At 36.0% G+C, this 15,874-nt stretch overlaps 1 protein-coding gene across 1 annotated transcript in view; it reads left to right on the top strand.

Moving 5' to 3' along the window:
• The window catches only part of Hsd17b12 (hydroxysteroid 17-beta dehydrogenase 12), a 149,881-nt gene that overhangs the window by 57,205 nt on the left and 76,802 nt on the right, over nt 1–15,874 (top strand). Inside the window, exon 3 of the mRNA XM_076847071.2 lies at nt 208–283. Coding sequence (XP_076703186.1) covers nt 208–283 — 76 coding nt within the window. The remainder of the gene's footprint in view (nt 1–207; nt 284–15,874) is intronic.

The following is a 15,874-nucleotide window of genomic DNA, read 5'->3' on the forward strand; positions in this document are numbered from 1 at the left end:
TATGTGGTGTTGAGGATCGAACCCAGGGCCTCTCACATGCTAGGCGAGAGTGCTCTACCACTGAGCCACAACCCCAACCCCTGAATACTTGATTTAGAAAGACAGCCCTTTGAGAAAGGGTATACATTCTTAAAATGGGTATATATCTAATTTATGTTTTAAAATGAAATGCAAAAATGTAATTTACATTCTTTTTTATTACTTCAGCTAGCAAATCGTGGAATGAAGGTTGTCCTAATCAGCCGATCACAAGACAAACTGAACCAGGTTTCCAGTGAGATAAGTAAGTTCTTGCATTAAACACTCCATGATTGCAAATGGAACACAGCTAATCTAAGTTTAATGTTTTTAGATGGGTTTCTAGCACTGACATATTTATTTAGAGTTCAGGAAACTTCTTTTTTATTCTGTTAATGGCATGTTTTAAAGATGAACCATCTTTTAAGTAATTTTTTATTTAAAAGTTTTTATTAATCTTTCAAAATAATTTCATTAAGTTATTTTAGACCTATTGTAATTTGCTTGAAATGCCTTTTACTGACTCACCTATTTTTGTTGTTCTGAGTCAGATTTTCTCATTATTTTATCATGTTCTCAGTGAAACATCTGAATCTTTTTCTGTTGCTTCACTTCAGTATTGAGTATTTTTCACTCCTTTGATCTCAGTGTCTCTAAATGTGTAACACGTGATTGAGAGCAAGTATAAAAGGTAGCAGGTACACCTGTGGCAGGGGTGCTATGTTGAACTTTCTTTCTAGTCAGCTATACCTGAGACCTGAATTGTAACTTGGCAAAGACTCTCTTAACTGACTTCTACTTTACCACCCTGATGAATAAATCAGTGCTGCACTTTTCCTCCGTAAAACAAACTGATGAACCGGATGTGTGACCACCTGTGGCTGGCACACTGCCGGGATGAAACTTGTACACGTGTATTTGCCCAGGTCAAATTGTTTCCTTATTAAGAGGTAATTATGTTTGTTTCCAGAATTATGCCAGGTTCATTTGTTGTACATATTCTGCAAAATGATGAAACATTAGTGTAAAGGGGGGGGGTTATTTCTACAAAACCTACATTGAATGTTCTGAGAAAGTAAATAAAATAAGTTCTTTCAGAAATTTGTTGTCAAATTAGATGTGAACAAGATTAATGTAAAATATTTAAAAGTTTATAAAAAATAAGAAATTTCTTCTCTCATTGACCTTTTTTTCCCCCCTTTTTGTTGGGGATTGAACTCAGGTGAGGGACACTTGGCCACTAAGCTACATCCTCAACCCTATTTTGTGTTTTATTTAGAGACAGGGTCTCACTGAGTTGCTTAATGCCTCGCTTTTGGCTAAGGCTGGCTTTGAACTCTATCCTACTGTCTCAGCCACCTAAGCCCCTGTAATACAGGCATGAGCCACGTCACCCAGCTTGAATTGACGTTGATTAAAAGGAATCTCTTTTTCCTGTTGAAAATTCTGAAAAAATGTTTTTCTGGGCATAATATAAATTTATTAAGACATGTGATATTAGCAGACCACATCTTCATCTGAAAAAGTATACAAGAGACTTATAAGTTACAACATGTTTTGAGATGTTAACCATGTCTTTGAGAGGATAATGTTTTTGTGAACATATCTGTTCCAGGAAAAGGGAGGGAACAGAATTTAATGTCGACAAATGCAAACTATTTCTATATCCCTTTGGTTTTGCCTTTTACACATCTTTATTGAATGCCTCTATACCAGGCACTATACTAGGCAGTTGGGACAGTAATGAATAAGTTGGATGCAGTCCTTGCTCTCTGGACCTTATAATCTAGTAGAGGAGACAGTGAAAACAAATGAAGAAAAACCCAAAACTCAGTCAAAACAAAAACCCCAGACAAATTAAATAATTGCACTTTGTAGCAGGCCCCATAAAGAGAATGAACAAAGGACTAGAGAGGAAACATTGGAGAGGTTCTTATTTTGTAACAGTGTGTTGAGTTTTGTGACTGTCAGGGTTGTAAAGGAACCAGAATAATAACCTGTTACCAATAATGACATTCTAGTAATGGAGGTGGAGCCTGAGTGATGGATGTATCCTGTGGGCCCTTCTGTGGGTGTAATGACAGAGGGATTGTGTATTTTTAAGTTGGCACATGATAAATCTACTCCAACATTCCAATTTCCCGAAGCCTTTGGATCCCTGCCTCTACCTCCTGGTCTTGTTAAACCTAGGCTATCTTGGAGCCCAAGTGTCAGTCAGCCAACCAAGCTAACTGTTTGAGCCCCTCCTAATTCTCTGGTAAGTGAATCATATATATATATATATCCTATTCTGGTGTTACATTGTTTTTCTTCATCTAACACTCAAAGGATGAATTCTCACATGTATTTCTCAGCTTTCTACCAATACAAAGAGGCAAGTTTTGTAGTTATTTTTATGTATAAGTGTATGGGTCATACTTTGTACATGTTCCCCAGAGAATGCTGCAACCTAACGCTGTTGTGGTGACATTAAGGGATGGCTGAGTTGAGTGTTAAGGACAAGAGTAATCCTCTTGAAAGAAAACTGCCCTTGATGTTGTGATGTTGTTGTGTTCCAGGATCTTCAAACCAGACAAGACTAATCTTCAGGCTCTTTCTGTTTGCACTGGCAAGGGAGGCTCAGAGAGCTCTCGTGTCATCATGCAAACTTGGATATTTTATGCCTTCATAAGCAATCTCTTGGGAATGTGAAGGGCAGCCTACTCATCAAAGTCAAAGTTCTTCAGAAAAATTTTAAAAGGACTATATATAGTTTGGTAGGGAACTAAATGTTTCTCCAACTATGGATAAATACCTCATCATAATTGACTGCTTTGATGAAATTATAGCTCTATGTAAGGATACCTGTCACCTGTTGAATTAAAATAAGCTGAAAGTCATCACACACATAATAAGCTTATTTTATTATCATTGTCAGCTGGGATTATTTATATATTAAGTATTTTCTGCCAATTTTGATTTATCAAAGAAAAGAACTCCTAGCTAATTTTTGAATGCTGAAGTAGGTTTTTATTTCCAGTAAAGCACAATATAAAGAGGACTACATTACCAAATAACCTATGGCTCACAGGATATGGAGATGGTGACATTTACCATTCACATTATTGTGTGGCAGTCTATAATTCTAATTGGATACACTTTAATGAGATTTGATTGAAAGCAAACAAACCATGAGGTATTTTTGTTTTGTGATTTTTTGGGTAGTTTATCACTGGCTATTATACAGTTTTAGAATGGCCCTATAATTCCATTTCACTGGCCTGTAGTTGACAGAGGTATAGGATAGGTAGAAAAGATCCATTCCACTTTTTTCCAGTTCATACTTCTGATTCAGCTCTGTGTAGTTAAGATGTGGACTTGACTAAATAGATTTTTTTTATAATTTTGTGATGCAGAAACAGTTCTATTAATCCACTGTGTGTTCTCATCCTATGTGTAGGAAACATAAAAAACTTAAACCGAGCAAGAAATATACTGCCTATGATCTTTTCAAAACAAATACTATATTTTTAGAGTTCTTTGGAGAAAATAGGCGAATGAGTAGAGCATTTGAAAATATGTATTTCCATGCATGTATGTGAAAATATATATAAAGGATATATAAGCTCTAGATTGTGATTTCTAACCTATTTTAATGTATCTGTCAATTTCATTTTAATATTCTCAAGATTGAAAACTTGGAACTTTATGGTTAGTGACCCCCCTGTTATATTTAGTGTATTTCATTTATGTAAGAAACAACAGTTAACACATAAAGACTTTTGTTTTATGTTCAGTGAAACCAAAACCACACGATATCAGGATTAGAGAGTAAATGACTTGATAATTATAGAAATATCTTAATTGCTTAGAGTTCATGTATTTGAAGGCCAGAAACTCGAATCCATCTAACTTTTCTCTACTGATTTTGCCTGTAGTACTTGAGACTGTGGAGGTATTCTCTTGTTCTAAGATCTCCAAATTTGACAGTGTTCCTGGCCTTCCAGAAAGTGATATCCTGTACTATGTGTAAAACTGAGACTTCACAAGGTCCCAGGTTAGTTCTTGGAAGGTCTTTGAAGCATTACTTCTACATACAGGAGTGTGATCCTTTTTTCTTACCCGTGGGATTTTCATGCCTAATTAAATGAGATTTACCATTAAATGAAACATCTCTGGCATGGTCATGGTTACAAATTTGTTTTGTCTAATTATATCCTGGCAAGGAGAAAGATATATTGTTATTAGGGTCAGTGCAAATAATTACTTTGCCACGTTAAATAAAAGAATTCAATATTTACATGTAATATTTCCTGTTATTATGATTAGTTTTATAGACAGGGTCAATCAATATGTGTTACATTTTCTACAGAATTATCATCTTTAAATTTATCTAATGAATTACTAGTTTATGTTCCAGTTAGTATTGCTATGTAACAAACTACCCTAAACTTATTGAGTTAAAGCAAAAACCATCTTAGATGCTCTCCATTTCTGCCAGGACTTTTGTTCCTCGTGGCATTACTGAGATCACTCAGCAATACTCCACTGGTAGATGTCCTGGTAAGGAAGATCCAAGATGGCTTCTCTCACAGGTTGTTGCCATGGCCAGGGATGGCTGTAAGATTGGACTCAGCTGGGACTACTGAAGCGAGTACTTGTCTCTAGCATGGCCATCAGGGTAAATTAACTTCTTAACTGGTAACTCTTTTCCCCCAGAGTGAAAGTTTCAGGAGAACAAGGAAGAAACTGGTGTCTTTTTATGACCTAGTCTCAGAATTGTGTAGTATTGCCACTACATGGTCAAAACACTCATGAATCTGTCTGGATTTAAGAGGGGAATAAACTCTATCTTCTTGTTTTTTACCCCAGAGTTGCAGAACAAACCCAGGGCCTCTGCATGCTAGGCAAGAAGTGCTGTACCACTGAGTGACCTCCTGTCTATTAGGCTGTACCTCTTGATGAGAGAGTGGCATGGTAAAATTGGTAAAAAAACAAACAAACAAACAAACAAACAAAAAAATGTATGATGGGGATATTATAGGAAAGTACAATCTTTATTTGGAAAATATAACCTGCAAGTTTATAAGCTATATTGAAGTTTCCCAGAGAATGTTTTTGCTACGTTTTGAGAGCTCAGTAGGGACAGCATACCATTCAAAAAGGTGTTAATTTCAGTTTGCCCAAGTATAACCAACCATAATGAGGGTTAGTAAAAATTGAAAAAGAAAAAAATGTTTTCTCAAAATTACTATTTTTTTTTCTCATTGGTTTGATTCAGTGTTGTGAAATTAATTCTTGTCCCATTGGTCAACAGCATGCTTTTATGGAAAGTGTCTGATTTTAGAATACAAAGCCCTGTAAAAACTGACTCAGTTTCCTAGTGCTGCCTGACATTCTGTTCTTGGTGGCAGTGTTGTGGTTCACTGTAGGGAAACCTGGCCCATGAGTAGATTCTCTGCAGCACCAATAATAATCAAGACTACTGATTCAGGTGTTGCTGAGTTCCATTATTCTTTTGATGTTTCTTCTAAGGATTTGGGTTTCTGCCCTCTAATTTATTGCCAGAGCTTTTAGTTAAACATGAAGGAAGAGTAGGAACCACCTGTGAAAAAGACTAACGATTAATTTATTAGAGTAATTAGCAGTGTCAGTGGAATCCCTTTTGGGATACACTATAGAATAGTTAATATGATCTAATCAACGATATCCTGAGACTGCGAGTCTTACTGTAGACTCTAAAGGCATGGATAACTCTCTAGGGACTGCCATAAAGTGTGATTTTTTTAAAAAAAATTGCCACCATTTAACAAGAGTTTCATACTTAGAGACAATCTTAGGCATTGTTTGGGTCACATTGTTTTGTTGTTTTTTGCACAGGATCATGAATGTATTTCTTTTTTTTTTTTCCCAATTCTGTTTAATGAGAATCAGACAGGTTTACATTTATATTTGTATGCTTTCAATAATACCTTTATCTCCATCCTCAGATCTAAAATTATTGTGAAAACAAAACTACATACATGTACTGTTGGGGACTGCAAATCAAGTCAAGATGGCGCCTGGCAGTTTGCCAGGAGGCGTGGTTTGTGAGGCAATGCTACTGAGCCATTAAGATGGTGGGGATTCCTGATTGGCTGATTGCGATGATGCTAATTGAGTCAAGCTGTGTGTAATCAGTTAGGTATATATACCTCTGCTGTTCCAAAATAAAGCGGTTCCCACTACCTTGGGTTCCCACTACCTTGGGTTCCCACTACCTTGAGTGTCCGCTGAGTTCCCCAGCAATAAAACAGCTCCCACTTCAACCTTCAAGTTGCTTGTCACCTCCCGATTATTTTGCCCAGCCGGACCGCGTCAGTGTACAATAAAGTTTTCTCTCTTTTTTTTTTTTCCCATGTGGCAGTACAGATTGAACCCAGGGATGTTCAGCTACATTCCTAGCCCTTTTTTTTTGGTATGGGGATTGAACAATTGAGGAGCACTTGCCCACTGATCAGCATCTTCAGCCCTATTCTGTATTTTATTTAGAAACAGGGTCTCACTGAGTTGCTTTTTCCTATTCCTCCAGTCTCAGCCTCCCGGCTAGCCTCTACAATTACAGGAGCATTGAGCCCAGCCTAGCCCTAGCCCTTTTTATAAAATTCTGAGAGAGTTTCACTAAATTGCCCAGGCTGATCTTCAGCTTTCAATCCTCCTGCCTCAGCCTACCAAATAACTTGGATTACAGGCATGTGGCACTGTGCCCAGCCTACAATAAATTTCAACATGAACCCGAGAAAAAGATTTGTCTCTCCAGGAATGGTGGCACAGGCCTGTAATCTCAGCCACTCTAGAGGCTGAGGCAGGAGGGTCACAAGTTCAAAACAAGCCTCAGCAATTCAGCAAGACCCTGTCTCAAAATAAAAAATAAAACAAGCTGGGGATATGGCTCAGTGGTTAAGCACCTTTGGGTTCAATCCTTGGTACCAAAAAAAAAAAAAAAAAAGAGTCTCATCAACTGTCAGAGTTTTGTTTTGTTTTGTACTGGGGATTGAACCCAGGGCTATTTTTCCACTGAGCTTTTTTCCCCAACTTTTCCTATCGTTGAGACAGGGCCTTGCTGAGTTGCCGAGACTGTTCTCAAACTTGAGAATCTCCTGCCTCAGCCTCCTGAGCTGCTGGGATTATAGGCCTGTGCTGCCACCACCATCAACTCCCACTGGAAGGTTTTCAAAACACCCTATCCACCTCAATGTGTCTGGGACAATACAAACTCATGATAACCACCACAGCAATATTTTTTAAATCTGCAACTGCCAAACTAAAAAACCAGATTATTAAAGTATATTTAAATAAGTTTAAGATATGACTCAACAGAAACAAACTCAACATACCCACATTCTCCCTCTGTAACTATAAAGAACAGCAGGGATGTGTGCTACAGTGAATGTTTAAGGCACTCAAAACAATCATTACATATTATGAAAATCCTTCTTATAAAATCTTCATAGTATGAGGGATTTGTTGGCAAAAAAAAAAAAATTAAGAAAAAATATCTTCTTGGTGACAACTACCTCTGACCACGACAATGTGATGTTTAGAAAGAAACAAAATCATATTTAAAGCTGAAAGGAGCAGGAATCTTAGAAATCAAAGTACTTTTGGATTTTAGAAGTGATGAAACCAAGGCTGAGAAGTCAACTGATCATTTAGTTAAATAAAGAGGTCAAGAAATTTTACATCAAGTTCTAATAAATAATAACCTTATCATTTACCACTCTTTATAAGTATTACAATACTGAAAAAAACCTCAAGTGAGTTCTTCTCTATTTCCATACACATACACACACACATACAAATATGCTTCAAATTTTAAAATTAGGAAAGACTAAAGAGCCTACCCTGATGGTGGCAACCATCAAAATCTAGGATGTTATAGACCTTCACAATTAGTTCAGAAAAATTAACCTCATTTAAATTGACTGATATCCAGGAAACCTTTTTCATCTTAGCCATTTTCAATCTGTACTCAAAATGTACTTCAACCTACAGCAAGTCACCCACTAACCAAAAAAAAAAAAAAAAAAAACCAAGCCATGCCTTATGTGGAAACAGGACTCTGTAGTACTGAACTGGTTCATGATACTAGCAATACCAAGTTTTTGGTTTTTTCTAACAGATAATAAAATGCATACCTATATCTTGAAAACTTAAATTTGAACTCAATCAAATGTCCTTATAAATTTAACATTTAGCCAACCCTCAATGGAGATTTATTGGGAAAAGCTAAAGGAACCACTCATAAGACATACATTTTAAAATCAAAGTAAAATTTCCCCCATTAAAGATTATCATTAGCTTTCAGGTGTGAACTGATAACCAAAAAAAAAAATTAGTTTTAAGCTTCCCTTTAAGTGGCCTGTGTATATACATTCATGTATATATTTAATTTGTACCAAAAACTGCTTACAAATGGCAATTCCTGTGAAGTAGATGATGATGAAGTTCCAGGTAATTCTAGCATGTTTCCTAATGTACTGGTACATCCGAAAGGGCTGTCCTTATCTGCAGGGGCAGGTAAATTCACTGGATTGGAAAAGGGCAGCAGACAATTTCTTCTAGATAGTTCACAGGTCTGATCTATCCTGGGCCAGCATCAACTAGTTACCGTGCCTTGCCCCGCTCCCGGGCCAGCTGGGGGGAGGGGGTGACCCTCATTACACTGGGGCGCAGGGAGAGAGGGGAGCCACTTGCCACACCCCCTTCCCCCTGGTCTCTTCAGAGAAGGCAGCCAGCACGACTTGCCCGGGCCTATGCCTCTTCCTCTTCCTCCTCTTCCTCCTCCCCTCTCGTGAATGTATTTCTATCCATCTTGAGAAGTATTACAATTGTCAAGTCATATTCATTATTAGTTACACGTTGCCTGTGCATAATTGAACAGGGTGTTGAACTTCTTATTGATTTAATAGTTATTCCCATATTATGGGCTTGATAAACAGGGCCGCGATTATAAGAGGATAGAACTAGTTAAAGGTATGGAGAAGACACTATCTAGTTATTCCTAATTATCCTCCATGCTTAACAGTGCTGCATCAAAGATTGTGTGCCCACAAATATATCTCAACAGACAATTGTATTATCCTTAGTTTGAGGCCCAAATTTGTAAAGATAGTAACATGAAATGTTGCCAGGACATTAGTGGTTATACCAAAATACAAGCAGAAGTCATAGGCGCCCAAGACAACAAATGATTACAGTCTTGGTTTAGAGTGACAGTAATTAAAATAAAGGATAGCTGCAGGAAACAATACTAATTAGGGAGTCTTCTTTAGAAATGAGAAACTTTTGTAAAAAAGAGTTCCACAGTGTGACAAGCGTCAACACAAAAGCTCAAAAAGTTAACAGGCTCTTAGGAAGGCGGAGAGTTCTAGGACATAAGGAACCTTTACTAGTCAGACTGGGTACTAAAGGGACAGAATAAGTTTTTATATTCTCAAAGGTCAATTTTCTCCTTAACTGGTTCTAGACTACTTAATTTATAAGTCTTCTTTGTTGATTGCAATATATTTTATATATCCCTTGAAATATAAACTTAGATGGCAAGTTAACACTTTTATGTTAGCTTAAAATATATTTCTGTTACTGTGTTAATAAAATAATGCACATACCACATATTTTGCCATCCTAATTGCACTTTTCTTTATGAATTTTAATCTTTAGAAATTGTCCAGATAATCAAAGATTCCTCATTGTTTAACTTGCTGTGATGCTTGTAAAGGATCTCAAGGTCAGTGAAGAATCATAGAAATCATATTTAGGTTGGTATTGCAGGGCAACAGAATCATTATTGGTACCAGGTTTGTGAGACATGACATTTGAAGTTCTGTACAGAAGGTGGGAGAGTTAAGTTCTGATTTGTGGCAACGTCAGGTTTCAGAAAAGTCAAGCCTCTGGTAAAGACATCAGTTCTCATAACTTTAAATAAACAATGATATTATAACTGATAAATCCTGTGTAGAAAATTTAAAAGTTACACTGGCATTGTATTTCATACTGTGATAAGATCAGAAAAAAAAGCATAGAGCTATTTTTAAAATTAAAATTGTCAAACCAGTTCTAATATGGCCAAGAATTCACTTTAATTAGGAAAGTTATGTGAAACTTGGATTTTTATGTAATTCTGCATGTATCAATTATTACAAATGTTTAAAAAGTTGTATTAATACATTAAAAATAATAGTTTCTAGCCAGATGGCTGTTTGAATATTTTAAAATGTCACTACTTGATCTGGTTTGGCCATTTCTGTAAGCAATGATTTTTCTGAAATTGCCAGCATACTTAAAAGCATCAGAATTTTTGCCCTTATCTGATAATTCTTGAGTTTTATCTTTTTAGATTTAACTAAGTACCTATTAGTCTGTAAGCTATACAGAGTAGTGACCCTTTTTAATTTTAAAAGAAAGAGTTTGATGATAGTATTGTTCAAATCTTCTTTGTCCTTGTCCTTCTTTGTTCTCTGTCTACTTTTCTTTGAATTATTGTGAAATGGAGTTGAAATTTTCATCTATAATGTTTTGTGCATCTGCCTGTTTCTCTGTTATGAAGTGCATTAACATGTAGATATGGCCTCTTGATGAACTACTCATTTATCATTGTGGAATGGCCTCTCTTTAGTCTTTATAGTATCCTTTGTGCTGATGTCTACTTTGGCTAAAATTTACCTTGTCTAGCTCTCTTTTGATTACTGTTAACATGGTATATCTTTTTTCTATCTTTTTACTTTTCACTGTATTGCTTTATATTAAAATTGGATTTCTTGTAGGAAGCATATAATTGGTTTGGCTTTTTTATTTAATTCAATTGAATGGTTTTTGCCCATTAATCAGGGTCTTCAGACAATTTACATTCTATGCCATTATTTATAGTATTGGGTTAAAATCTACCAATTTGACTTTGTTTTCTGTTAATCCCCCACCCGGACCCCTCCCTCCCCCTTTTGATACTGGGGATTGAACTGAGGGCACTTGACTACTGAGTCACCTCCTCAGCCCTATTTTGTGTTTTATTTATTTATTTATTTATTTATTTATTTATTTAATTTTTATTGTAGGTTGTTCAAAACATTACATAGTTCTTGATATATCATATTTCACACTTTGATTCAAGTGGGATAGAGACAGGGTCTCATTGAGTTGCTTAGCACCTTGCTGTTGCTGAGGCTGGCTTTGAACTCGTGATCCTCAGCTGCCTCAGCCTCCTGAGCTGCTGAAATTATAGGCATGTGCCACTGCACCCGGCCCCCCCCTTTCCCCCCCTATTTTCTTTTTTAAAATTGTCGTTTCCTTTTTCATTTTATCTTACCTGCTTTTGTATTAATTGTAGGCTTTTTTAAAAACAATTTCATTTTATTTAATCCCTTAGTTTATTGGTCATACATATTTTTTCTTTCTTTTAAAAAGCCAGGTGTGATGGTACACATCTGTAATCCCAGCAGCTCAGGAGGATGAGGCAGGAGGATTTTTCAAAGCCAGCCTCAGCAACTTAGCCAAGCTCTAAGCAACTTAGAGACCTATCTCAAAATAAAAAGGGCAGGGGATATAGCTAAGTGCTTAGGTGCCCCTAGTACCCACCACCACCAAAAAAATAAAAAAACAAAAAGAAGTGTTCTAAATATATACACATATAACCATTTCTAATGCTCTTCATGCCTTTTGTATAGATGAATTTAATATGAAACCTGTTTTCCCCTGCTTTACCTGAAGGACCTCCTTTAATATGTTTTGTAGATTGGTCTGTGAAAACCAGCCTTTATTGTGAAAGGTAATTTCTTTGGGTATAAAATTCCAGATCGATAGGTATTTGTTTTGTTTTTTTAGTGCATTGCCTTTTGACTTGTATTGTTACTTAAAAAAAAAAAAATGCTGCCATTCTTACCGTTTTTTAACACCTTGGATCATGTAGGTTTTTGTTCTGTTTCTTTCTCTCAAGATTTTTTTTCTCTTCATCAATGGTTTTCTTTCCTTTTAAAACTACTTATTTATTTATTTATTTATTTTAGTTGTAATTGGACACAATACCTTTATTTTATTTATTTTTATGTGGTGCTGAGAATCAAACCCAAGGTCTAGGGTTTAGGCGAGCGCTCTGCTGCTGAGCCCCAGCCTCAGCCCCAGCCCAATGGTCTTCTTTTTTGTTTAATTGTTTTCCCACCCTCTTGGTACAGTTTTCTTCCTGTTTCTCACTTGGGGTTTATTAAGCTTGAGCAAATGTTTATAATTTTCATCATATTTGGAAAATTATCGGCTACTAGTTCTTCACATAGTTCTCTCTCACACCCTTTTCCTGGAACTTCAGTTATATAAGCTGATTGAAGTTGTCCCTCAACTCACTGATAGTGTGTTCATTTTTAAATCTGGTCTCTTTTTCTCTCTGACTCACTTTTGGGTAGTGCTGTTTCAGTGCCTGCCATTCACTCATCTTTTTTTCTGCAGTATCTAATCTGCTTTTAATCCTGTTAGTTTTTTATCCAGACATTGCATTCTGCCCCACCCCCCAAATGTAGGTCATTTTTATATCTTCTGAATCTCTTCTTAACCATTTAAGTCTTTCAACCCCAGTATGGACTGCTAGCTCTGTGAGTTCCTCATCTCCTCCTCACTGCATAGAAAATCTCTCTAAGCTGTAAGCCAAGGCAATCACAGGACTCATGTCATTTGTTTCATTTTTGTTAGGGATCACTGTCCTGCATTGTCTGTTGTCCAATGTCTGAAAATATTTTTTTTTATCTAATGGTTTTAGTTTCAGGAAAAATAGTAAGCGTGAAGTCTGTTACACCATTCTGGCGGGAAGCAGACGTCTTCCCCTTCTTCCCCTTTTTTACCCATCACAGGTTTCCTGGTTTTAATCTTTGCACATGACTATGTGTTTGGCCCATGTCTGATTCTAAAGAGAGAAAAGGAAAAAGGACCCAATCCTTTTGCATTTGTTTGCACCAGGCCTGATATGGTGTAGAGGGATGTGGGCACTTGGCAAGTATTTTGTTAGTGACTGCAGAGCTATTGTAAGGTTTCCCTGTATTCTTAATCTTGCACAGAAAGATGCTTTTTGATATTTAGTTTATGTTCTAATTTCAGCACACATGTTCTAATTTTCTAAACTAATATGGGACCCTGTTGTAAAGCTGTTCAACTAAACAATTTCACCAAGTGTAGCTTATTTCAACTTCATTACTGTTTGTTACCAGTCGTTTACTCAGATGGAGAACAACATCTGTAATATGGTTGGATATTTTGTTAGAAATGTGTATACCTACCAATTAGTTGGCCTAGTCAAATTAGCATGTGTTGGTCTGCATCTCCAATTAAGGCAGCTGCTGGAAAGATGCTGTTCCACAGCTGGCATGGGGCATGTGGGAGTGTACCGCACCAGCCAGACTCTGGCTGTGCCTCTTAATTAAAATATTTGCCTAAGTTTGTATGATTTCTTTAAAGCAGTAAGTGGTCTTTCCAATTGGATTATTGATGGTTCAGTGACTTTTGTACTTAAGAACAACAGTAACAACGACAACAACTTTTTTAGGTTGGGAAATGAGGGACCAAAGTGTTATAAATGAGCACTATTTAAGTAGATGATTGGTGTTTCTCCTCCCACTTTTAAATTCTTGATTATTATTCTAAGTGGATAATTGTAATTTGGGGTATAGCCGTGAGCCTTTAAAGAATTTGTAGAAAGGCATATTCTTTGAAACATTTCTAATTTTTGGTAGTTTTATGTAGAGGTTGCTTCCTTTTTCATCATGAGTAAGTAGTCTGAAACTTAATGAAAAGAATCATTTTAACTTGATTTTTCCATCAAATAAAGTTATATATTTTCTTGTTAATTTTCATTTTGGTAATCTTATTTTACCATTACTTACCAAAGGCAGTTTTTTTTTTTTTTTTTAATGCATACTAGTCTTAAAATAACTACAAATCAACTATTTGGGTAATTTAAATCATCTAGTGCTGTATCATCAAGGAGCTGATGAATCTATTAAAACCACAAGGAATTTTCACAAATTTTTAATTTTATTCTTTTTTTTCCATAAAAAGGATAGAATTAATATAATACCAGGCCATTATTGAAAAAAATTGATATGAATTAGTTTTAATTTTCTTTCATTCTGTTAATGCTGTAGAAATGTACAAAATCTAAGATGAAATCACTACAATGCCTGATGAAAGAATTAAGCCATAAGTGTAAATATGTTTCTTTTTGTGGAACATTTAATATTTAGGCATATATAGTTTGGAAACATACTTCTCATGTGATTTTAAAGGTTACCTCTGTTTAGCTTAAAACCCTTATTTTATACATATGGAAACTATGTTTGAGAGACTTAAGTTATGTCTTTTAGTGGAAGAGGTAGACCAAGTTTGGATCTTTGGCTTCTTGTATTATGTTCTCCATTACATTATGCTGTTAATTATATTTAAAATATTGGATAACTGAATGGTACTTCTAGAAATTTTATCCTCCAAACATTAACATAATAATATTGAGAGAATAAAAAACTAAATTTATAGTATGACTGTTTGTAAGAAGTTACTTATTTTACAGTCACTAATCATTGAATTATTTGGAGGCTGTGAGCATTTTGGTTAAAATGGATTATTTCTTCCTTTTTATTACTTAATATACAAACATATACAACTTCCATATGTATAAACTCTTCAGGTCAACTTTGAATTAGTAAACTAATAGCTAAATGAAACTAAATTAAATAAAACTATCTATACTTATTATATAAGCTTTGAGTAAAGACAACTTTACAATAATATTTGACACATTTTGTGAATAAGTAATGAAATACATCCATTTTTGATCCTTAGAACTATTAAGAAGACACTGAGACCTGGCAAGGTTATTCAGGATCACCCAGTGGGCAGTAAAGAAGAGCTTCAGTTGCAGGCCATCCAACTGCAGGTCTAGTTCTCTTTACACTCCTGGGTGATGTTTCTTGTGATATTTCCAAGTAGACCCTGCCTACCCCCACTTATCCTTTATGGTATTAACCTAGAATTGTAAGGCTCCTTGAGTGTGTTCTGCAGCATTGCCACATTGTATCTCAGTTAATCTGTCCATGTGCTTAGTGTCCTGGTACCTCCTTTGAACCACTGTTCTTGGTTTCTAAGCCATTTTAAGTAAAATAGGGTTACTTAAACACAGGTTCTACAAGACCACACCAGTTGATCTGATAAACAAAACTAAGTGGCCAACAGGCAGGTAGGACGTACATTGTGGATACTCTGGACAAAGGGATAGATCATATCCCAGGCAGCATAGAACCAGACAGCATGAGGTTTCATCATGGTACTCAGAACTTAATGTACGATTTAAACTTGCCAGTGGTTTATTTCTGGAATTTTCCTTTAATTTTTTCACTCCACAGTTTACAGTGGATAAATGAAAACTCAGAAAATGAAGCTGAGAATAAGTGAGGACTGCTCTATTGAATTTAATATCTTTTTGATAAAAGGGCCTGTTGCAGTGAAGTTTGAAAACCATTGCCGTAGAGAGCCCCACCCTGCATCTTTACTGCCAGGCCGTATTGCTTCCTTTCGACAGGGTTCTAATTTAATCCAAATATCTCTATATATGAAGCTTTTCATCCTCCTCAGAGCAAGGCACGTCTGCTCTCTAAAACCCAGTCATCTGCTGGTCTCTCTATCCCTTCCTCTTCCCTAGTTCCTTGGGACTTGTTTCCACAGCAGTCTTCTGATACCATCTCAAACAGGCCCTATGTAAAACAAGTTTTGTTCAACCCACTAAAATATTCAGCCCAGAACATTTCCTTTATCACAAGAATCTTAATTTACATTTTCTTTTGAAAATTCAAAGGATCTGCTAACCCCG

Source organism: Callospermophilus lateralis, chromosome 2 (genome assembly GCF_048772815.1).
Source record: "Callospermophilus lateralis isolate mCalLat2 chromosome 2, mCalLat2.hap1, whole genome shotgun sequence".
In the NCBI taxonomy this organism is placed as follows: Eukaryota; Metazoa; Chordata; class Mammalia; order Rodentia; family Sciuridae; genus Callospermophilus; species Callospermophilus lateralis.